This window comes from Morus notabilis, unplaced genomic scaffold (genome assembly GCF_000414095.1).
Source record: "Morus notabilis unplaced genomic scaffold, ASM41409v2 Scaffold507, whole genome shotgun sequence".
Taxonomy (NCBI): Eukaryota; Viridiplantae; Streptophyta; class Magnoliopsida; order Rosales; family Moraceae; genus Morus; species Morus notabilis.
Genome location: NW_010359604.1, coordinates 191871 through 215841, shown reverse-complemented (window position 1 = coordinate 215841; position 23971 = coordinate 191871). Strand labels below are relative to the sequence as shown.

The window sequence follows — 23971 nt, the reverse complement described above, 5'->3', positions numbered from 1 at the left end:
CAATTAATACACCTAAATTTGAGTTTTTAGTTTGTTCTCAATATTCCTGTGGATTTCATCTCTTAGTTCAGCCGGTACATATGATGCATTTATGTGCGTTTCATGCATTATTGTCCTCGTTTCAGTTATCCCTTGAAACTGTTTTTTTTTTTTTTTTGGGTTCAAAGTGTCCTTTTAAGTATTTAACTTCATTCTATTCCATTTTCATTTGATTGCGTTTGTGATGCGTACTGCGTTATTTGCAGTAGATTTCAATTACAACCATCGTTGCAAGTTTACATCCTTAGTTTTAGTTATAAACAGAGGTTTCTGTTTGGCATGCGTATTTAACAAAAGATGCTATCAACTACAAAATCATACAAACAAGGATTTCGAAAGGATTTCTTAACTTGAAAACATCTTCCTTCTTTGTTATCAACCAAATAAGCATGCAAATTCAAATCATGGAAATAAATGGCATGTTTAGTTCGTTGATTTGAGTTTTTAATTTGAGTTGATATGTGATTTTATTTGAGGTTTTTATTGTAGTAAAAAAATTAAATGTGATTATTTTTTAGAGTTTTTTTACTGTAATAAAATTTAAATCGGTGAAATGAACGGGTCAAAAAATGTATAATCAACATATATAGAAGAGAATTTTAATTAAGAGTACAAGCAACTTACATAGATCCTGTGGATCACTTTTTTTTGTATTTTATTTGAGGGCACCTATTACTTATTTTTTTTGTATTTTATTTGAGGGCACCTATTACTTATTTTATATATCTAAACAGAGATAAAATTATAGTTCTACCTTTTAAAAAACTTGATTTATTAAAAGTATTCCTTTTAAAAAACTCTAGTTCTAATTTGAAAGGTATAAATATATGAGTAAATGATAAGATGCAGAAGTAAAAGTGGGCTCTATTTGAAGAGATGATTTTAAAAATTACTCCTAAATGAACATTAGGGATCTAAGAATCAACATTATCTATAAAATTAAATTTATAGACTAATTGACTGAAAGCAAATATGTAGGAATCAACATTAATACAATACTTATAAGATTCTTTATTGAACTCTTAATGTCACAAAACAATATTAAAATATAGGGATAAAAAAGTTCACGTATCATTAAAAAAAAGGGAGTAAAAGTTACACTGGTGGGAAATTAAGAAGAACAAAATAATTAGCAAAGAATATAGTTGTAAGTTTGAGCTGGCTAAATGGGTCAGCTTGAGGCCTGTCATTGTTAGCCCGAGTTCAGTTCAGTCCAACCAAATTTACGGTTGAATTGAGCTGATCCTCTCTCATTTAAAGTTGGGCCAGCCCGATCCAACCCTAACATCATATTTTTAAATTTTCTTTTTAAAAATGCCTTATAAAATTTCAAACTCGACTTTTTGGATTTATAGTGGATTAGGCCGATCCTCTCAGGCTAACTGCGTCCAACATTTTCCATTTAAAATGTCATTGAGTTTGTATTGTGCATCTATCTTTTTGGTATTCAATTTAAAATTAAAATAGGAAATTGTAAATTGCCAAATGGGCTGACTGGTTCCTGTGGGAGAAAATTGGGGCAAGGATTAGGGTTTTCATTAGAGGTTAAAAATGTTTGGAGAGAAGAATTGGGGATTTTTTTAAAATTATTTTTTTTTAGAATCAATTGATGCAAGTTCAAATTAGACCAGCCTCTTCTTGCGTTGTGAGCATGGACTGAAAAGGGGTGGAAGCAGATATTGAAGGTGGATGCAAACGATTGGTGAAGAAGTTTGGCAACAATTCCGATATTGTGGCACCGGAGATGAAAGGGGCTGAGGGGCTGTGCATTGAGGATGAGAGCTCAACAATAACGAGCCCTGAGAGATTTTTTTTTTTTGTTTTTAAATATTCTAAAATGTTATTTAGAAAATAATTCTAATATTTTTTTTATAATAAACTCATTTGTTTAGGGATTAATCCTTTTTTTTTCCAGCTTAGTTAATTTTTAATATTTTAATATGGTGTAATGTCAGTAAATTCCTTAAATTTGTAGATGGTGTTAGACGAAAATGGTGTTTTAAATTATTTTATATATATAAAAATGTGTTTTAAATTGTTTTAAAAAATTAAGAGAGACTTTTAAATTTTAAACATAGTATTTACTTTAGGAATATTTATAAAAATAATCTCCTTAAATGATGATTCATTGGATAATCTCATAAATCATAATAATACAGAGGTATTTATTTTAAGAGTTCTTCGTAATTTTGAATTATAATTTTTAAATTTTTATAGTGTTTTTTTTTAATAAAAAATTTAAAATTTAAAAATCAGAACCAAACGTTAATAAACCCTTTTGCTTTCGATCGGCCGACCCGCGCAGTCAGATTCAGATAGTGTGTGTGTCTCGATGGATTACAATTTGGCAGCGGTGAAAGTGGTGTGCTCGCAACTGAAGGAGGCGCGGCAGACGGCGTCGCCGAAGCGAATGACGCTTGGCGGCATCCTTTTCCAGCGCGTGTGGCTCCAAGGCGTCCTTGTTTGGGCCTCCGCCGACTCTCAGAAATTCATCCTCGACGACGGCACCGGCCTCCTCCACCTCCACCTCTCCCCCTCTCCTGACTTCCTTCTCCGCCCTTGGAAAATCGGTTCGGTTGCTTGCTTGCTTGCTTTTATTTTATTTACTATTTTACTCCCCATCTCTCTCTCTCTAACTCCATTTCTCTTTCTCTCTCTTGTTTCTGCAGGAATGTATGTGATGGTTGTTGGTGGCTACGTCATCCGTACGGATGAACCCCCTGTCATCAAGGTTGCATTTCTGTTTCTCCCCTCAATAATTAATCCATAACTTAATTTATATATCTTTTTCATTTTTAAATGTTCTGCTGGAGGAAGGCATTGTTTTGGGGTTTAGGTAGTTTTGCTGTGCCTTTTCTCCTTTGCATTTTTCATATTTCTCTATGCATTTAGATTGGAGTGATTTATGTATTATTGTTTTTGTGGCACGCATTATAAATTTTTAATGTATTATTGTTTTTGTGGCGCACATTATAAATTTTTAACACTGATAGATGAAACAATTCAAAAATTAACATAACGATTGAAATAATAGTTTCTATAGACAATTCTCAAAGAATCACTTAATGCTTATTTGGGTCGTAGGTTCAAACTTGGTGGTTTGAAACTTTTTAAATTTAAATTTTTTTAAGAGATAACACTTAGACATGTTTGGTTCATAAGTTTAAACAGAAAAGTTTGAACAAAAATTTGAACAATAAGAAACAAACATGTCTCTACTAAACTAGCCCTTATTGTAATATGAAGATTGAATGCTCAATCATTTTTTTTTAATGGAGAATAATGTTAAGGTCTCGTTCATTTCACCGATTCGAGTTTAGAATTCGAGTTTTGCTACAGTAAAAAGCTCTCAGAAACAGTCACATCTAAAGTATGTGAGCTTCCAAGTTTTGTGCCTGAAAAGCTGAATATTATTTTTAACTTGAAAAATCAGGTTCACAAGATTGTAGATCTTTCAGAGTTTCCAGACCGGGAGGCAATGTGGTATCTGGAAGTTATGGAGGCATACAAACTCTTCTATGAGTCTCTCATTGAGGAATTTATATGATAGTGTGCATACCGTTTAATTGACAAAACCTGAAACTCAATTTTGCCTGTTTGATGTGCACCCCCGAAAAGGTTTTGGCCATTGATTTCTGGCTGAAGGATTGTCATAGTTGCTTTCAGAGCATTTATAATACCTCAAACCCAGTTTTAAAGGGGCTCCAAATGGCTACACAAGGCCTCTAATTGTTACATTGAGAAAATTCCACATGTAGCTTAATTCTATGATTCTATCCTTTTAGATTTTTGTTATCTTCATCAGAATCAGATTCATCAGCAACAGATTCTTGATACATCTAACAGAGAAGCTGTACCAGCCTGGGCAGAGCCATCAAATTGTTGTATCTACGGTGTCTGCGGTGTGGCGTGGCTCAAGTTCGCTGAATTTGGTTCATTTACTCTAGGAGGGGGTAAGGGGCAAGGAGGGTGGTAAGTTGTGGCATGTATAACATCCTGCTTTGGAGCTTTGCCTAGCCAAGTACTAAAGCATTTTTGGTCCCTTTATTCCACCACAACCCTACATAAATGTTGGCAGGTTACTGAAAGTTGCTCTAAGCCAATTCGGATAGTCAACTGATCATAGTCGGATTAGCCGTCTTGGAAACGGGAGTCCTTTTGATTCTTTTTGGTTCCAGTCGCGTATTGTGCTGTTGCAACAGCTGATGTTTTCCTTTTTGTTCGGATCTTATTCTTCTGCTTGCTTTGGTTATGACTTTCTTAAGTAGACAGATTTCGCAGTGGGTCTTTGTATTGACAGTTACAAACTAAATTCAGTTTTTGCAAATGTGTTTGATTTGAAGCAAACTACATTTGGAGGCTATTTGAAGCATTACGACAATGAGAGTAATGAAATCAATGATGAGAAGTGGTTGCTCATACAGTGTGCCTCCAGTAGCAATCCAACAATCTCCCAAAACCCACATTGTTGTATTTGGCGTCCGTCATTCGATGAGGAAGTCCACTGATTTAAGATGATGATTTCTCTTTTATACTATTGCAAAGTGAAGTGTAGGATAGCAATTTGAAGATCCGAGATGTTATTGCTCATTTGAGAAATTTATGGTTCGTTTTGTTCGCTGATTCGAGTTTTTAATTTGAATTGATATGTGACTTTATATGAAAGCTTTTTACTGAAATAAAAAAAGTTAGAAGTGACTGTTTCTGAGAACTTTTTACTGTAGCAAAACTCAAATTTTAAACTCGAGTCAGTGAAATGAACAATGATGAGGATAGTATCATTCTTCACTAGTGCAGGTTCAAATAAAGTGATCCACCTTCGGAAACACTGTCAAACCACGCAATGGTTATACAACTCTTTTTCGGCGAATTTTTTCAACGGGAAAGAATTAATCAATCATGGCGAGATTTTTTTTTTCAAAAAAAAAAACCATGGCTTGAATTTTCTTTGCCTTTGGTGCGGTTTCTAGTGCTCCTTATGGGAGTTTTTCTGGTATTTTCTGTTTTTTTAGTCGTTAAATCTGATCAAAATCACACTAAATTAAAAAAGTATAAATAACAGACATTCTGATATAAATTTAATGGCCAAAAAGCAGAAAACACTGGTATTTTTTTTTTTTAAAAAAAGGGACACCAGAAAGTCATTTTTATTTATTTTTCTTTGATGAATTGAAAAGTTGAGATTAAAGATCCAAGGCAATTCTCTTCTCCCCTGACGTTTCTCTTTCTTTTGTTTCCTTGTGCCGTCTCCCCCCGTCTCTTCCAAACTCGACTCCTTTTATGTCATTTGAAAATAGACTCGACTTCCTTTATGTATTTTGAAAATTAATTCAGAAACTTGATCCATCACTTTCTCTCCCTCAAAAAATAATATAAAAATCTCTCTCTACCGCCTCCAACTGTGGATTCCGCTGCCAACTTCTTAGTGGGATAGAATTTCATACACAAATTTATCCCCATATTTGTTCTCTGTTTTTGTAACTAGTACGATTATAGCTAGCTCATAGTCACGACATACATAGAAGACTCATTTAATTCGCTGATTCGAGTTAAAATATGACTTTATGTGAGAATTTCTTACTGTAATAAAAAAATTAGATATAACTGTTTCAGAAAGTTTTTTACTGTAGCAAAACTCGAATAAGTAAAATAAACGGGACCATATTTAGCATCTCCTTGTAGATTTGCACGTCATTGTATCATAATGATTTTTATAAATTCCATGTAATTAATACAAGATAATTGAACACATGTTATCCAACAAATCTTAAATTTATAGCTATAACAGAAATAATACTAATAAAAAACTTACTTTTCAAACTACGAAGCAAACAGCGTTTTACGTTTTCTATTGGAGTCGCAACGTTAAGGCCTAAACAAAAGAGTTCGGCACGTAAAATGTCAATGTAGAGCCAGTCTCTTGCCTATGGGTCCTCCATGCAAGTTGGAAACTCAACAAAATCACTCTCAACCAATTTCTCCTCGTTCAAATCTCAAAAATTAAAAATATCAGATCACAAAACGCATTTGTTATTTTTAATTTCTTCTTTTATGAAATTCCATCATAGCGGAAATAGACACACACATGTAGTGTTTAGCTTCTACCTTTCAAGGATTCAATAAACTTGCTCACTGGATAATTGCCGGTACTCGCACAGACGACGAAGCTCGAGAATTGCCAGGATTACAAGTAAGCAACGTATAGATCAAACCACACAAAAGGTCTTATCAATAATAAGTTCCAGAAACGAAAGACAATTAAAATAAAAGAAAAAGGTGGAGATTCAACTTGGTTGTAAGGATTCTGCTATTAAGCAATTATTAAAGCAGAAGAACAACACCGGTCCTCAATCCGAAGTGATTCAATTTTTTTCCTAAAATTTAAAAAAGCAGCTAACCAAGTTGTCATTCTCCTTTATCAACAGAAAGTGTCCACCTCATTCCTTCTTCCCAATACCATGCGACAGGTTGTAAATACCCCGTCCCTGAAAAAGTACACGCGAAAGCATTACAATTTGTAATGTATTGCTCGGAAATCAACGGATTAAGTTCATGTGATAGAGACCTAGAATTTTTGACAAAAAAAGTGGGAATTCATGGATAGAAACTCACAATAAGATACAAGGAGGAAGCCGCCAAAGCAATGGGAATGGCAACAGATGTGATCTTATCAATTGGTCCTTTCAGATATGTGTGTTTGTGGATGCTTTGGAAATGCTTTTGCTTCTCAAGGAGCTTCTCACGTGGTCTAAAAGGTGGTTCTGCAGCGTCCGGCATCTATACAGGAAAAAAAGGGGGTCATTTCCAGAATGCACATCTCAAAACTACCCATTTCCTTCTTTCCCCACTTTTTTGTTCAATAAACACCATAAATTCTAAAAGGAAAGAAATGAAGAATCCTTAAAATTGAAAAATAATAGAAGAATAAGTTAATGATGAAAATTACAAATATATAGAGATATAACTTCGTATGTGCTCACATCTACTCATCCAATTCCCTTCGGGGCTTCTTTTCTACACCAATTCAAACAAGGTTCCCTCTTCACCCCTAAAAGATGCCCTAAAAAAAGAAAATGCACACTATCTTGTTCGCATAAACTGCGAAGAACTCTTTTCTTGACCTTTTTATCCCATTTTCCTTCTAATGATAAGTACAGTGTGGGACTTTTCTTTCAGCATACTTTTTTCCTTCTTCCTTTGATTAGTATGACGTGGCTCAAAATCTTAAACTCAAAACTAAAAGATTAAAAACAAAACGTATACTAATAGATAAATTTACAATTCGAATTCCTAATATATTGTTCTTCATCACTCACATATGTCTCATGTTTGTCTCACCCAATTTGTTTATAACCCGTATGCACACTATTAGCAATTCTAGGACCAAACGAAAGATTAACACAGCAAGAAAACATTTAAGAAAGGATAATCTATGTAGACCGTGAAACCAACAAATCATTTAAACCTATAATTGCAATTCAACAATGAGATTATATTATCTCCAGTACACAATCCAAAATTCAAGATCCATCAAGAGTATGATTTATCATTTACTCTCCATTGTGATGCAGGCAAAATGCATATTAACCAATTATTTATCAAATAAACCAATGACAATTTGAAAAAACAACCTTTTTGGTTTTAAAAATGTATGTTTTGAAAACATTTCAATTTATAAACCAATGAAAAATTGATACATAGGCATTAGACCCTACACTACACATACAAAAACCGATACGGCATATACATCCATATCCTTTTACCACGTTAGATGATTATATAATGCAATTATCCAATAATAAAATTAAATGAGTGAAATAAAAAACAAAAAAAGAAAAGAAAAATAAAAAATATAATGATTGCAGAAATGTAGTTGGATTAAACGAATCTATAGAAATGTATACCAAAATTGACAAAAAAGATTTCGAATTTCGGCTCAGGACCAGTCAAAAACCTCTGGAACAAATTAATCCCCAAAAAAAAAATCAAACAAAAACAATAAAAATCCACAGATTTATGAAGTCCGCGACAAACAAATCATATGAAATCAACCACGGAAACACGATGTTTTACCTCCAATGGGAAAGAAAAAAGAGGAATCACATATGGATAAGAATAGAAAATTAGAAATGGATAAGAATCAAGAGAGCGATAAATTCGTTCAACAGGACAAAACATAAATATCAAGAGGAGAAATACTCGTCTCTCTTTCCGTCACTTTCTGCATTCGCTTTTTAACACGTAGACTCTACTATCTCATTTTCTATTTAAATAATAATATATCATGTCAATAGAGTTCATGTGTCAAACAATGAATGCAGAAAGTGACAAAAAGAGTGACAGAAAGGGTGACGCTAGTATTTCTCATATCAAGAGAATCCCAATTCAAATAACAAAGAATCCTAAATAATACGATAATCTCATATGTCTAGTTACTAATATTATGTTCTGAATCACAAATGTTTCACGTGCTCTCAAGAGTCAGCCTCAACGAAACCTCAAATGCCAGAGTTTCTACCAAACGTAACTAGCTTAAAGCCGAAAAATTTATGATTCAACAAAAATTCTGAGAGAAAAAGAGTTATAACAAAAATTTATTCATTGGATAGATTTAAAACCAGCATACAGAATTTCATTCCTTTGGCTCCAAAATCAGATTTAGAGTGTTTTCCCATCGGAATTTCTCCTTCCAGAAAACTTTGGTATAAATCAATCTAAGGTCCAAACAGCAAGTTTTGCGTGTATATTACCTATGTTGAACTCGAAAGAAATCTACCGTCGGATCGAATCAAATTTACATAGTCGTTCAACATTTCTAAAATCACGCGGATAAAAACAATCTGATTGATCCAAAGACCAAAACCCTAATTGATAATAAAAGCATGCAATAATCAGTAGCAAATAGAAGAGGAGATTCAAGAGTCTTACCTTGGCTAGGGTTTAGGAGTTTTGCTTCTGTAGAACAGAGAGAAATCCGAGGAAGAAGACCCAAAGAATGATTAATATTAGCCCTAAGAAGAAGATTGATTATTTTTTCAAAAAAATAAAAAAGACGAAGAAGAATGATTATAAAGGAGCGGCCGGGATGAATGGGTGGTCATCATCCGACGGTCTCCGTTTAATCTCACATTCATAGGGTTTCTTGTTATGCTCATGCTCTATGATACTTAAATATGTTCCCTCCTTCTCTGCCGTTCGATCCATCTAATGTTTCTTATCGGACTTTAGGTTTTGCGTTTTTTTTTTTTTTCCTTTTATTTTGAGTGGCTGCTGATTACATGTCGTTTTGTAAATGTCTCTCATCTATGACCAGTTAAACGGCATGAAGTTGATTTTAGATGTTAACTACTTGTTTATCGCGCGCGTTGCGTTCATTTAAAACAACAGTGGTCAAATTATTTTTAAAAAAAAACGAAGAATAAGAAAATAAGGATGTAAAAGAAATAAAGACGTGAGAAAAAGATTTAAAGTAAAAGATAAAGAAAGAAAATTTTAAATTATTTTGTTGTGTTTAAATCAATCTTATTTGATTTTGTTTAATTTTTTTTTTTACTTTATTTTGTGTGCTATTATTTTATTTTAGTATATTTTTATTAAATTTTATTTTTTATTGAATCATTTATAACATTTTTATTTAAACAGTATTAAAAATTTAGGACGAAATCGTGTTAGAATGAACAAAATTAGACTACAAATAAGCCCAAAATTAATAAGTAAATATAAAAATTATAACAATTAGTGAATAAAATCAATTTTTTTTACTGTCAGATAAAAAATATAGACAGATGGCCCCGTTCACTTCGCTGATTCGAGTTTAGAATTCGAGTTTTGCTACAGTAAAAAGCTCTCAGAAACAGTCACATCTAACTTTTTTGCTACAGTAAAAAGTTCTCATACAAAATCACATCTCAACTCGAATTAACGAAGTGAACGGGCCCTAGATAATCCATTTTCCCTCTCTTCCTTTCTCTCTCTCTCTTCTCAAGCGGGTGCCACCATTCCCTCTCTTTCTTTCTCTCTTTCTCAAGTAGCTCTCTCTCTTTTCCCATGTGGGCCCACCACTCCCCACTTCTTCTCTCTCTGTGGCTTAGTTTGCTATTATTTTTCTCCCCTAAAATCAGCTTCTCATTGTAGCAGAAGTTGATTTAGTGTTTGATAAATCTCTTTAAAAGTATTTTTTGAAGAAATTTTTAAGAATTTATAGTCAAAATCATAAGCAACCTAAAAATAATTTTAATTTTTAGATTGTGCAGGAGTTAACTGTTGAGAATTGTGTCTTAGAAGCATGAAATGTAATAGGATATTTATTATTTATTTAATAAAAGAGTTTATTCATCATTTTATGTGCATATATTTATGAATATTAAATGAAAATTCTGTGATTATTTATGTAACCTTAAACATAATAAATTTGGTGCCTACTAATATGATATATTATTTAAACAAAAAATGAAATAATAAAATTTACCAAATAATGAATACAGAGAGTGAAAAAAAGTGACAGAATGAACGTCACTAACATTTCTCACGTTGAAAAACATAAAGGCCCCGTTCATTTCGCCGATTCGAGTTTAGAATTCGAGTTTTGCTACAGTAAAAAGCTCTCAGAAACAGTCACATCTAATTTTTTTACTATAGTAAAAAGCTCTCACATAAAATCACATCTCAACTCGAATTACAAACTCGAATCAACGAAGTGAACAGACTCGCGAAGCCTGATCAAACTAGAAAACCGAATACATATGAATATTACCAGGGGCTTAGCAGAGAAAAAGATACCATAAATTTCCAAAACCAGTCTTACGCAAACACTCTTCGCTTGTCATTCTATAGGCAAACTTAAAAGACAACAACATAAACTAGACTCAAAAACAACTGAAACAAACCACAGAAAAGCAGTCTTAAACAAACATATCCATAGCCAAGATTAAAAAAAAATAATAATAATAATAAAAACTCAGAACTTTAACTAGAGGACTTCTTCTGCTGCTGCTGGTCCTACTTGAATGAGCAAAAAATCCATCTCTATTTATCGCCCACCACGACGTATCCTAGCCTCATTAGCAGCACATGCCCTCTCAATCTGTGATAACGAAGTCCCCACAAGGAAAGTTGAAGTTTTATAGCATATCAGATAAATGTACTGAAGAAAAAAAATAATTAAAAAAGGGTTCCATTTCATACAAGATTGAAGAATCAAAATCTTAGGCTGTGTTTGGAATTGATCCCGTTTTTATTTTTCATGTTTTTCGAGAAAAAAAAATGAAAACGTTTCTAAAACGGTGTTTTGCGCAATAAAGACAAAAAAAAAATGAAAACGATTTTTTAGTTTAGTGTAAAATGAGAGAAAAATAAAAAACGACTTTTCATTTTTTATTTTCATTTTCTACTCTCTCGAGCAGAGAGATAGAAAGAGAGACATTAATAGTTTTTTTACACTGAAAACAATCTAAACGTTTTCATTTTTATTTTCATACAAAAAAACAAAATCATTTTGAAACGAATTCAAACGCGCTCTTAAAATTTCCATAGAGATTAAAGAATATATTATTTTCTTTTGCCTATTTTTCTCATCCATGTAAATGTGATAATGACAATTAATTGCTCTAAAAAGAGAACTTATTAGCGGACCGTTTTTTTATTTAAATTTAAAAAAAAATAATAATGTAGCAGAATTAGAATTATTATTTCAAAATACGTCTACTAAACGGGCTCGTACTGTTTTATTCTTACGTTGTATTGATGTTATTGCTGTAATCTTGCTTTTACTTTGTAAATTTTCTCTGGAAAATTGATTAGATTGTTAAAGAAAGGGAACATTCTTTCATATAAATTTACCGATATATTTTTTCCTGAGAATATACATGTATATATATATATATATATGCTTTTGATAAGATAAGAACTTCATATATATATACGTGTATATATATATATAGGTATGCAAAATCCGGGAAAGTAGAAAAATAAGAAAGCACATCTACGAGTCTACAATCATAATATGGAATTCAAATAAGTATTACCGCAGAAATGCGACACAGATTCTGATACAATGTACAATATTTTTCTTTGACCCTCCCAACGGATTCCAAGCACCTATAAGAGTGTAGCAATATTTTTAGAAGAGTTTGTATTTTTAGATGGATTAAAAATTTACGGCGCGCAATATAAAATTGCTCTCACTGCAGATCAAGCCATTAAAAAAATTAATTCAATCATAAAAACACAATTCTTATTAATAGGGTAAAATAGTTTTATCGACACAATTCTTATTTTTCTTTATTTGCTACAGTTTTTTTTTCCACATGAATTCACTTTTTAATTCAAATTTTTAACGCGAACAAGCGAAACAAATAGGGTCTTAAGATTCACAATGTTTCTAGATATATGTATATCTAAGTAATGTTAACTTTAATATTTCACTAGCAATTAACTCGAGCATACAACTAGCTACATAACTATAAATATCAGTTGGATCAAGAAATGCAAATCTGAACATGTGTGATCGACCATTCTGCTAGAAAATTGGTTAGAAGAGAGAAATTGAATTATTACCTGTCTTTGTTGTTATCATCACAAACTCGCTCAAGCTCCTGACAAGCGCGAACCACACTGCAACCACCTATTCTGCATCTCCGAAAAAAGAAATTAAGATTTGAGGCAAAATTACATTCAATATACGAATCATGTTCAAGATTTGGTATTAATAGCCCGTTTGGTTGGAGGATTCGTTCTCTGATTCGAATAATAGTTCATAGTTCGTTACAGTATTTTATCTCACAAAAAACACTCGTAAATTAAAAATAGTTCTAATTTCATGATTTTAATTTATGAACCAAACGGACTCTGTGTTAAAAGGAAAAGATCTTGGATTGGTATATTTTACTTTAAGGTACACACTCATGAATGTAAATGACGAAGATTCTCTCTTTTGTTAGAACGCGAGTGCACGATCTTGAGGATTCGTTCTCTGATTCGAATAATAGTTCATAGTTCGTTACAGTATTTTATCTCACAAAAAACACTCGTAAATTAAAAATAGTTCTAATTTCATGATTTTAATTTATAAACCAAACGGACTCTGTGTTAAAAGGAAAAGATCTTGGATTGGTATATTTTACTTTAAGGTACACACTCATGAATGTAAAGGACGAAGATTCTCTCTTTTGTTAGAACGCGAGTGCACGATCTCGTCCCTAGAATTCCGTAGGTCCCACTGAGGGACCAAGTGAATGAATGGCTCAGATTGCACTTCGCATTTTCTTGTTTGCTATGTATTTATTAAGCCAAAAAAAAGGGAAGTCAACTAAGATGAAACAGTACCCAAACTCGTTCTTAGGCGGATATGTCTTATTCTAAATCTGTATTAGGGTGAGTATTTCATGAAAACTACTACATGCCATGCGCGTGTATGCGCGTCGACATGGTTGACTTGAATTTTAGGTATGATCGTAATCTGAATTCATCCTAGGGCGAATGTCTTATAAAAATTACAGCACACCGCGCGCATGTATGCGCGTCACGTATTAATTTTAGATTTAGTAATTGAGAACTTTTTAAATGTTCTGAATTTCAATACTACTGAGTTATGATCACCGATCAATTTAGAAACATTTCAATAATGAATGATTGCGATAGATTTTTTTTTTTTTTTTTTTTTTTACGTTTATTGTGTACCATGCATGTTTATTCCCGAAAGGGCAAACTTTTAGCTACGGATTCAATTCTTTCTACATGACCATCCACATGCCATGCACGTTCAAGCCACAAAAAGGGTAAAGCTTTTAGCTAACAAGAACAATTCCAAATGTTCCGGACAATGCAATGAGTGCCACAAAAAATGTAATTCTACATCACAAATTATTACTTAAAATCATAGCACATCATCATAAAATCATGCACATACAGCAAGAGATTAGACACGGATTTATATATAGATGTCAAAATCCAAATATATTTCATAGCAAATTTCATGTGAAACAGAAAAGGGTAAATGATATCAAATTCTGCAGTATTATTTCTATTACCCAGTGCTACATCCCTTGAGCCGGTGAGCAGCATCCTTCACTTGAGCAAAGTTGATAACGGGCTCAGAACTAAAAATGGGTCAAGATGCACAGAAATTAGTAAGCATACAACAACAACAATAACAACAAGTCTTAATTCCAATTAATTGGAGTCGGCTATATGGATTTCACTTTTTCACATAATTCTAATACAACAACAACAATAACAACAAGTCTTAATTCCAATTAATTGGAGTCGACTATATGGATTTCGCTTTTTCACATAATTCTGTTCGAAATTAACTACGAATAACTTTATTCTTTATGCGATCTATTCTCGTATGGTCACTCATTCGTCTTATAATATTGGTAAGCATAATAGCAATATACAATATTGGTACAGAAAAATTGCAACCAAATGAAACAAATGACAAATATAGATGTTGGAAAAACTACACGAGTCCGGTGAGCCTTTCAATGCTTTCTTCAGCATTATGGAAGTATGTGCTGATAGTTTGTGAAATATACAACGGATTACCGCCTTGATCGCGGATCATTTCCAAAACATTAAAGTTGCGGTCCAATATACCCTGCCACAAAAAAGGTGATTTGTTATTACTCGAACAGAACTGTTTTGTTTACTTATGGATATAAAGAACAGAGTTTTATGTCCCGTTCGAGTTTAAAATTTGAATTTTGTTACAATAAAAAGCTCTCTACAGTAAAAAAATTCTCACATAAAATTACATTTTAATTCGAATTAAAAACTCAAATCAACGAATTAAACGGACCCTTAAGTTTTATCAGACTATATGTTAAAATAACAAGAAAGCAAGAATGTTCAAGTGTCATATTAAAAATACAAGAAATGCCAGAGCTTCACAAGTGTTGTCAACTGAAAAAAGAGGTAAAAGAATTACGGGTCTGTTTGGTGACAAAAAAAAAAAATAAAGTTCTGTTCGTTTTATCTCTTTCTTGTGCTTTAAACAAACAGATGATGAACTGAAAAAACAACGACTAAGGTGTCGAATATAATCAGAACTGTCTGGCATTGCATGCAAATCATGAACAGAAGTTCAATCTTTTCTGTCATGCCATGGAACCGCCGATAAAGTTGATGGATTTCAAAAAGATTTCTTTCAAAACAAGATTTGTTATTCAAATCAACAAACAGATGATGAAATGAACCAAACAAAAGGAAGGAAAAAAAAAAAAAAAAAAAGCTCTTTAATCATTGTTGGTATTTAACATTTACATGAAGAGTCATTAAAAGATGTTCCTTCTTTGCTAGCAAAGCAAAATAAAAATTCAATCCATTATCCATGGAAATAATAATTAAAAAAAAAAAGTTATAGAAAACCCATATAAGAGCTATACACATACACAGATAGCTAGATACATACACCTATTTTATATATATGAACAACGAGATAAGCTACACCCTCAAAAACATACATGTACTGTACGTGTGTGGCCCCGTTTATTTCATTGATCTGAGTTTAGAATTTGAGTTTTGCTACAGTAAAAAGTTTTCAGAAACAGTCACATCTAGAGATAAGCTACACCCTCAAAAACATACATGTACTGTACGTGTGTGGCCCGTTTATTTCATTGATCTGAGTTTAGAATTTGAGTTTTGCTACAGTAAAAAGTTCTCAGAAACAGTCACATCTAACTTTTTTGTTACAGTAAAATTTTTTTACATAAAATCACATCTCAATTCAAATTAAAAACTCAAATCAGTGAACTAAATAGGCCCGTAATATATATAAACAACGAGATAAGTGACACCCTCAAAAACATACATGTACTGTACGTATGTTTCAGGTCACCCACCAATGTTCAGTGTACCAAAATAAACATTAGGTTTATAGGAATATTGGTTATGTCAAATAGTAAACATATTATATGTATAAAATGAAAATACAACGATTTAGAAAAAAAGAGTATACCAAAAAAAAAAGGGAAAAGAAAAGGAAAAAAAAAAGGATTAAGTGACCTGCTCATTAAGGTTGCGAATGAAGATGTTGAGATGTTGAGCCAGACTCACGCCTACCATTTTCTTTTTCTTAGGAAAGAAAAAAAAAACAACAAAAGCAAAAAGAAAAAGAAAAGTGAAATGGGAATTCAAAGAGAAAGAGAGAGAAACGATTGAAATAGTAGCAATGGAGTGAAATAGCTAGCCATGGTGAAGCTTATTTATAGCAGCACTTTGTGAAGGTCATTGGGTTTGCATATACTGATATACACGAGGGCCACGCTCCATAGACCTTCAAAAAAAAAAGGGAAAAAAAATCGTGTTTAGAATTAATTCTGTTTTTATTTTTTACGTTTTTTGATAAAGAAAATAAAAACGTTTTTAAAATGACGTTTGGCGCAATAAAGATAAAAAATAAAAATAAAAATGATTTTTTAATTTAGTGTAAAATAAGAGAGAAATGAAAAACGATTAGAGTCGTTTTTCGTTTTCTCTTCTCTCGAGTAGAGAGAGAAAAAGAGACATTAATGAGTTTTTTTACACTGAAAATAATCTCTTAATAAAACTACTAAACACATTTTTAAAAATAATTTTTATCTGAGATTAAAAATATTTTTATTTTTATTTTTATTTTCATATAAAATATAAAATTATTTTAAAATAAATTTTAAACGCGTCTAAAGTGTCATCATTACAAAAATGCTATAAAAACTGGCATTTTGGTCTTGTTATGGCAGCCAGTTTGGGCTTTACGTGGAAAAGCCATGACTCCCTCAGCGGTTACAAATGCTCTAAAACACCAGAAGAATACTCCTCTCTCTCTCACAAGCGCTCCTCTAAGCGCGTGCTCGACACTCTCCTCTTTCAAAGTCGAGTGGGGCCCCTCTCCTTCTCCTGAGATTTTCCCCTCTTTTTTTCAACTTAAAAAGAAAATTAAAAAAAAAAAAATATGCTCCTCTTCCTGAGTTCTAACACCACTTCTTTTCCGGTAAGGTATTACAAACACATATTTAGAACTTGTCCCATTTTGGTCGTACCATTATAAGCATTTCGGTTATAAATATTATACACCTTGAACAATTTTGTTTTTTAGTGCACTCTTTTTTTGTAAAGAGAAAAACATACACTGGGACTATTATTACTTTCTCATTTTTATTGTTAAACTTTAATATGTGTCGTTTTATCCCTTTAATTAATGTTGTGTTCCTTTCAAAAAAAAAAAAAAAAAAATCCACCTTGAGTGGAAAAAAAAAAAAAAAAAGTTGTGTAGATAGATACTTGAACAACTCCCCCTCTTTTTTTTTTTTCCTCCAAATGTCGCCGCTTTTTAATTGTTTAAAAAATGAATCATTTTCACCTTTTCACCGGAGAACATGTTCGTTGCCTATTCACCCTCAACCCTGGTGAGATCTCCCTCGATACGGTTTACTCCATTAAAAAAAAAAAAGCAGACTGACTAGGATTGAACACTAATATTGTGTTTAGTATGAGAATTCATGTCATAATTCGTGATTCGTTACAGTACTTTCTCTCATAAAAACACACGTAAACTGAGAATAGTTATGAATTCATATACCAAACGTTAATGATTTGTGAATCCTAAACTCCTATTATATATTGTTATTGTAAAAAATGATAATAACAAACTTTCCTGAATCATGTTAAAAACCAGCATCCCATACAAATCATATTAAGAACACCTCTCCTCTGAAATTTTTAACAATGATTCTCTAGACGACAAATCTCAGCAGGACCTTCAACATGGTAATGAAATGAATTGTGTGCTCAAAACAGAAAAGGCTAGAATGGTCGTAACACCATTATTTTTCATTATTTTTATTGGAAAGTGGGATGGCAAGCGATGAGGAGAATAAAAAGAGTGATAAAGCAAGTGACCCTAACATTTTTCGTTCCTAAAGATGCGGCAGGATAAGCATTACAAAAACTATAATGGAAATAAACCGGTCCACAACCAGCAAGATAATTCTGCCAGGGATCATTTCATCCAATACCATAATTGCTTATTAATAAAGAGCATTATTTTGTTAAAAAATTATTTTTCTTTGATTCATTTTCCTACTCTTGATACGTACTAGAATAACGCCATTTTAACTATACTTTCTTCCTCGGGTCCTTAAGCAATGGTGTTTGATCTGGGCCTTGATAGTTTCCTTGCACTTTTCGGTTTTGGTATTTCTTTCTATCAAAACTATTGGGCAATTAGTGATGACTTAAATTTGGTTGTTACAGTGTTTTCTTTTTTTTTTTTTTTTTTTTTTTTCAGTTTGCCTAACTATACCAATTTTTAAGTTCTTATTCTTAAATCTAATGAGGCTGCTGGTGGATCAATAGTCCAATTGTTCTTGAAAAATGTTATCTGCAAAATTATTGACATTCTATTTCCCAATCAATTTGGTTGATCTCCGAACATCCATGGTTTGTATTGCATTAGCTTGTGTAAATTGTTTGACTAGCTAACATATTCCCGGAGAGCACACAAAATCACCACCTTTTAAAGCACAAGTTCAAGGCCAGGTCTCGTTATGAAGCATAAGCTGTGTTAAAAATAAGAGTTTCTCTGGCAAGATTAGAAAAATGAACTACCGCTAAATTTCTACTTTCAACCGTTAGATCTTGTATCAAAAACTGTCATTTCTACATACTTTTTTCATTCTGATGTGTGATTTAGACCACATCTAACGCTTAGAAATCAAACCCTACCGGTAAGGGTCTACCAGAGAAACTCCTCAAAAATAAAAATGAATTCAACATTTTCCACAGTTCTTTTCATGATACGACAGAGAGAGAAAAGTCTGTTTTCTAGGAGAAATGGCCAAACATTGGAAATGTTGAAACCATCCACCCAGAAGCAAGGTTTATACATATAGCATACACCCATTTCTTTTTTTTTTTGCTGAAACAAAATTCAATCATGCTTGATACTAAACCAGGCTCATAAGTTCAAACCGCATGAACCCACGAAACGATGGCCCCTAAAGCTTGAATTATGATGATAGAGACCTAAAGGTTGAATTTGAGATTTTTTCTCCTTAGATTAGAAGAATTCCAACATCCATGGAACCCAAACGCAAATCACAGTGGTAATCGCGGAAATGGGTGTAAGTTCAGGGCAACCAAAAAAAAAAAAGAGGAGTAAAATTCGGCTTTAAGGGCTGGTCATTTTTGCTGCTTTTTCTATCTCTCATATCTAGATTTCAGCCCAGATCTCCATCCTCAAGCTTTCCTTTCCTTGCTGTTTGCCCCCATTACATAATATTCCTCATTAATGACAAAATAAGCAAACAAGCACAGTTTTAACTGACGAGAGACTCGATAGGCAAATGGATGAAATACCTGAACACAATCTTTGTCAAGAATGAGAAATCAGCATAAACCATAATTAGACAGACTATCACTGTAGGAATGAGATTCAAGACTTTGGGACAGTCACGTTCAGGATTTTGACATCTTGGTAGGGTTTGTCTGTCTTGTCTGTCTTGACTTTCTCGATAGCCTGCCAATAATGCACGAGTTTTTTTAGAAGTTAAAATCCAAATAGATTAATAGAAAGATACAGAGATATCTACGTTGACAAAAATCCGCTTTGCTTAGAGACATTGAAGGTGACCGACTTCGTAAGTTTGAATGCATTCTTTAGCCAAAGAAAAATATAATGAGAAAAATAAAGCTCTTTTAGCAGAAACAAATCCAATACGTCTCAAATAGTTCGACTCTTTCTCCATACAAACCATAAATATGCAAAGTGCAACCTCAACTATACCTGTACAACATCCATTCCCTTTATAACTCTGCCAAAAACTGTGTGCTTGTTATCCAGCCAAGGAGTAGCCACTGTGGTGATAAAGAACTGGGATCCATTTGTATTTGGGCCCGCATTAGCCATTGAAACAGTGAAAGGTCGGTCATGTCGCAAACTACAGAGACAGAATTGACACAGGGTAATGGAATTAACACTTTGCAAGGGGTCAAAAAAATTGTGCACAAAACAAAGACGGCAGCCAAAAAAAAAAACAAAAGATGTCAGAGCCAGAGCAGGACAATCAATTTTAAGAGTAATACTCCATGCTTTCAAGATTACACTTGATCTTGATCCAATAAATTAAATTAAAATAACAGGAAAAGAACAGGAGATGGCAAGTGCATAAATTCCAACAACATCGAGGAATTCATACTAAAAAGGGGGAAAAGAGGTCTCGAGGAGAGCTTCTCTCTGAACCGAAGTAAACTGGAAAGGAAGATACTACTTTGATGCATTACCACAGAAAGATAAATTAAAAAATAGAAAGAACCGTCACCTCTTGTGAAATTCATCCTCAAACTCCCTGCCCCAAATAGATTGACCGCCAGTACCATCCCCTAAAGGATCTCCTGTTTGTATCATGAAGCCTTTGATAACCCGGTGGAAAATGAGATTGTCATAATAGCCATTCCGGCAGTGGGTTGTGAAATTCTCCACAGTTTTTGGACACTCCTCTGGGTATAATTTCATGTGTATGTCACCCATTGTGGTATGCAAAATCTGGATAAACACGAGAAAAACTTTTAGTTAAGTAAAAAGAGGATTAACGGCCAAAAGATATGTTATCACCATCCGGAAGGAAATATGCAGCATGGGGGAAAAGGGCACCTGAAGCTTAATTAAATCAATAATTCAAAAAGAAAAGATCAAGATAGAATCCAATAAAATAAAATAAAATAAATAAAAAAAGACATGGATTTATTTGATCGAAATCCAAGAAGTGTATTTTTCCTTCCTACAATTTGGTTTTCAGGCAACTAGCTAAGAGTTTTTTGTTCAAAAAATAAATAAATAAACAACATTATTGGTCTTCACATAATAAATTTCATTACTTGGTCGTCTCTTACGATTCAGGAACATTTCACTTTGAAAGTAGCACTAAAAAAATTCATCAAGTTCTTTTTATGAAAATGGAAAGAATTTTCACAAGATATAGGAGTTCTACAACGTTGAACTTCAGAATCCTTCGTGCCCCAAGGTCTTTTATGTTCCTTTTCCTTTTCTTTTTTGATAATTGTCGAGATCTTTTCAAGGAAGGCTAAAAAAACCAATTCTCTAACTGTTTTGTTTTCTGCTCTCTTTTTTCTCCCCACCTTTCCTTTCTCCTATTACTTTTCTCTTTAACAAGACATTTGATGTTTCATTTGCAGCAAACTTTCCAATATTAGGTTTTCCTCAAATCTATGCGTTGAGTAACTGCATTTTAAATTGCATGCATATGAAGATTGAAGAACAGAAAACTTACCACATTGTCAGGCAGAGATGTTGTGACGGACTTTCCAATATCTGATACAGCCAAGAGTTCATCAGGAGGTGGCTTTTCATTAAATACATCTCTTCCTTTAGTTGCATCTTCAGGTTCCTCTGGTTCTCTCCGACTTTAAAAAATAACAATAATAGTAATAAAATCAGAAAGCTGATCAAATGAGAAAATATGTAACTCCAAGATTCACTACATGTAAACTCAGATGTAAAGGACAGTCAATGGTCTGATTAAACCTATAAATTGAAAAAGTAAATTACAACTCCACCGCATCATCAATCACATAAGATTCTAGAACCATCTAAATGCACCAATTATACATGCCCTAAGAAAAGTGCTGGCTTAAAAAGAATATATTAGTCAAATGGCCCAAAGTATTCCAGTACCTGAATAGATAGATTCTGTGCTTCTTGAAAGCACAACATAAAAGAGTAGGATCTGTAAGAGGCTCTTTGCTTTCATTGGCATTTGCTGCAGCCGTAGGCAGTTTTCTAACTTTTTTACTGCTCCTGTCACCTTGATACAAGGCTATTCTCAAGAACCTATCATTGTTCTCCACCTTTCCAAGTATGCGGGCCACTTTATTGGTGTATAGGTTAACCACCTACAATTACAGAGCAAAAGAAACATATCAGTGCCTTTTTCCCTCTAGTAGTGGGGTGCCAAGCAAAAACGAAAGGGGAAGAAGGTAAGTTTGTTCTTTCTCAGCATATAAAAAAATCCAAACAATCAAATAGACTGTTCATTTGCTGTAAATTCATAATTTTTTTCTCCAAACAGGTGGGGGGAGAGCTGGGATGATTGCCATTGGAATCCAAATTTCATGATAACATCATCTTACTTTTATCCCAAGTAGGGTTGCGTATATGAGGAAATTGGAGCTTTCATCAAAAACAGCATTTGGCTGTGGTGCTGTTTCTGTTTTCTCAATTTCCTTCTCAATAGCCATTCTTCGCCCAAAATCAATAGCTTCCAGCCGGTACATAGGGACATCACTTCTTTGGAGATCTTGGGCCACCTAATTAGCGCCAAGAAAATTGAAATCAGAAACATTTAAAAGGGAAGGGGAGAGGGGAAGGAAGCAAACAAACACCCTAATGCACAGTACACAGGCACACGCACACACTCTTTAACCAAATACTCTAAAATTTTCAAGAAAGAATTCACGTCACCTCTAGAGATTCATCATAAACACGTCTTAGTTTACCAGTTGCAAACCAAAACACACGTATCCGTCGATCAGGCGACGTAATTGAAAATTGCTTACCATCCGGGCTCACCTGCAGCACAGAACATTATGATTTACTACAACTTTTTCTGTCATACATAAAACATTATGGAAGAAAAATATTGACAAGATCTCCTTAACAATGCAAGCTTCTAAACAATTCAAGGATGTAAAGCTGTAAATAAAAAGGTCAAGACATCCATGATAAGCAAATTTTGTAGAAAAATAAATTGCAGTCATACCTCAATAGAAGAGACAGCAGTTTTACATTTTACAATTTCAAAGAGATCAGTGTCACTTTTCAATCTAAACTTGACCCTGCGAACATGAAACGACACTGTTACACAACAATGGTAGTTAAGAAACCATAGAAATGACTAAAGATCCTGCCTTCAAATAAAAAGAAAAAAGCAAAATCAGTTACAGATGACTATTAATTTTTACTCAGATGAGGAGAAAGATATGAATTAAGAACAACGAAAATATATGTATAACATAAATTCATAAGCAAATTATAAAATGCGGTTTTTTCTTCAAAAAACAACAAAAGCATAACTCAACAAAGCACATACTTGTCCTCTGGGAACTGAAAAGTTCCAGGGCTCCAATACTCAATTATACCCTTTGTGTCAGCTGAAATTACAGTATCAAATACATGGTTGTACTTCATAACTTTCACAGGTCCCAAGTGCATCTGAGGAAAGAATCAGAAGTGTCAAGAAACGACAACATCGTGAAAGATTTTTCCTGGAAACTCATCGATAGTTGATACTTTATGAGGAATTTAACAACCACAATAGTCACTAAGCTGCAAATATACCTCTTTGGAAATGATAGGTTCATTTGTACCAGCTCGTGCATCATATATATGTATATATGATGAGTTCCTATCACTGACAGCGAGCCTGGCTTTGGCATCCCCTTGTTTGTAGACCCACTCAACAGCACCAGGAACAAAGGATACGCGAATCATGACCATCATATCATAGTTGACTACATCGTATATCTTGACAGCATGATCATTAGAAATTGTACAGCAAAGCAGACCATCAGCACTGACCTGCATGGCTGAAGCAAGTCACGGTTGACGACTGCACTAAAAACAAGATTTCCAAACATAACACCAAATAAAAGCAGACCAAAAGAGCTCAATAATATGCTCTCTCCAATAACATCAATTATAAGTGGATAACAAATGGAATTCCTGCAAACCAAAAGTATGCTCATCTAACTCCCAAAAGCTAACAAATTCCCCAACGCCAATACAAAAGAGATATTGACAAACAAAGTGCTCCCAAAATGATTAATAGATTGTGGAGTTTATTAAAGATGCATCAAAGACAATAGTTGAGACTTGAATGAATTACAAAACTACATTTGTAATTTATAATGTCAATCGAGAATCTTCTTGTAGGGA

The 23971-nt window shown here is 33.3% G+C and overlaps 3 protein-coding genes across 5 annotated transcripts in view; 1 reads left to right on the top strand and 2 right to left on the bottom strand.

The window, feature by feature from the left end:
• Positions 1 to 2335: 2335 nt before the first annotated feature.
• Positions 2336 to 4412, top strand: LOC21392348 (recQ-mediated genome instability protein 2). The gene is made up of 3 exons (XM_024163510.1): positions 2336 to 2609; positions 2709 to 2770; positions 3473 to 4412. The coding sequence occupies exons 1-3, from the start codon at positions 2372 to 2374 to the stop codon at positions 3584 to 3586; spliced, it is 414 nt and encodes a 137-aa protein (XP_024019278.1). The 5' UTR covers positions 2336 to 2371; the 3' UTR covers positions 3587 to 4412.
• A 1653-nt stretch (positions 4413 to 6065) lies between these two features.
• LOC21392347 lies at positions 6066 to 9082 on the bottom strand. Its single transcript, XM_024163508.1, has 3 exons — positions 8968 to 9082; positions 6652 to 6816; positions 6066 to 6524 (listed from the first exon to the last, which is right to left on the bottom strand). Exons 2-3 carry the CDS (start codon positions 6814 to 6816, stop codon positions 6477 to 6479), a joined length of 213 nt encoding a protein of 70 aa, XP_024019276.1. The 5' UTR covers positions 8968 to 9082; the 3' UTR covers positions 6066 to 6476.
• A 9703-nt stretch (positions 9083 to 18785) lies between these two features.
• Positions 18786 to 23971, bottom strand: part of LOC21392346 (peptidyl-prolyl cis-trans isomerase CYP71) — a 7313-nt gene continuing 2127 nt past the window's right edge. The window contains exons 4-14 of one of the 3 annotated variants that reach the window (XR_002901917.1): positions 23375 to 23614; positions 23127 to 23248; positions 22797 to 22872; positions 22499 to 22606; positions 22168 to 22344; positions 21713 to 21930; positions 21309 to 21441; positions 20340 to 20563; positions 19805 to 19958; positions 19378 to 19537; positions 18786 to 19276 (exon numbers count right to left, since the gene is read on the bottom strand). Coding sequence is in view for 2 of the 3 variants with exons in the window: in XM_024163486.1 (XP_024019254.1) it covers positions 19454 to 19537; positions 19805 to 19958; positions 20340 to 20563; positions 21309 to 21441; positions 21713 to 21930; positions 22168 to 22344; positions 22499 to 22606; positions 22797 to 22872; positions 23127 to 23248; positions 23375 to 23620 (1542 nt within the window). In the remaining variant the exon portion in view is untranslated. Of the gene's footprint in view, positions 19538 to 19804; positions 19959 to 20339; positions 20564 to 21308; positions 21442 to 21712; positions 21931 to 22167; positions 22345 to 22498; positions 22607 to 22796; positions 22873 to 23126; positions 23249 to 23374; positions 23623 to 23971 lie in introns of all 3 variants that reach the window. The other 2 variants (XM_010094913.2, XM_024163486.1) reach the window with 2 other exon arrangements.

Bases quoted from the DNA above. Each gene is read 5' to 3' on its own strand.
- LOC21392348 (XM_024163510.1), top strand. From the start codon at position 2,372: ATGGATTACAATTTGGCAGCGGTGAAAGTGGTGTGCTCGCAACTGAAG. The intron at 2,610-2,708 runs GTTCGGTTGCTT...TTGTTTCTGCAG, and splicing joins TCTCCGCCCTTGGAAAATCG to GAATGTATGTGATGGTTGTT. The intron at 2,771-3,472 runs GTTGCATTTCTG...TTGAAAAATCAG, and splicing joins ATGAACCCCCTGTCATCAAG to GTTCACAAGATTGTAGATCT.
- LOC21392347 (XM_024163508.1), bottom strand. From the start codon at position 6,816: ATGCCGGACGCTGCAGAACCACCTTTTAGACCACGTGAGAAGCTCCTT. The intron at 6,525-6,651 runs GTGAGTTTCTAT...GTACTTTTTCAG, and splicing joins CTTCCTCCTTGTATCTTATT to GGACGGGGTATTTACAACCT.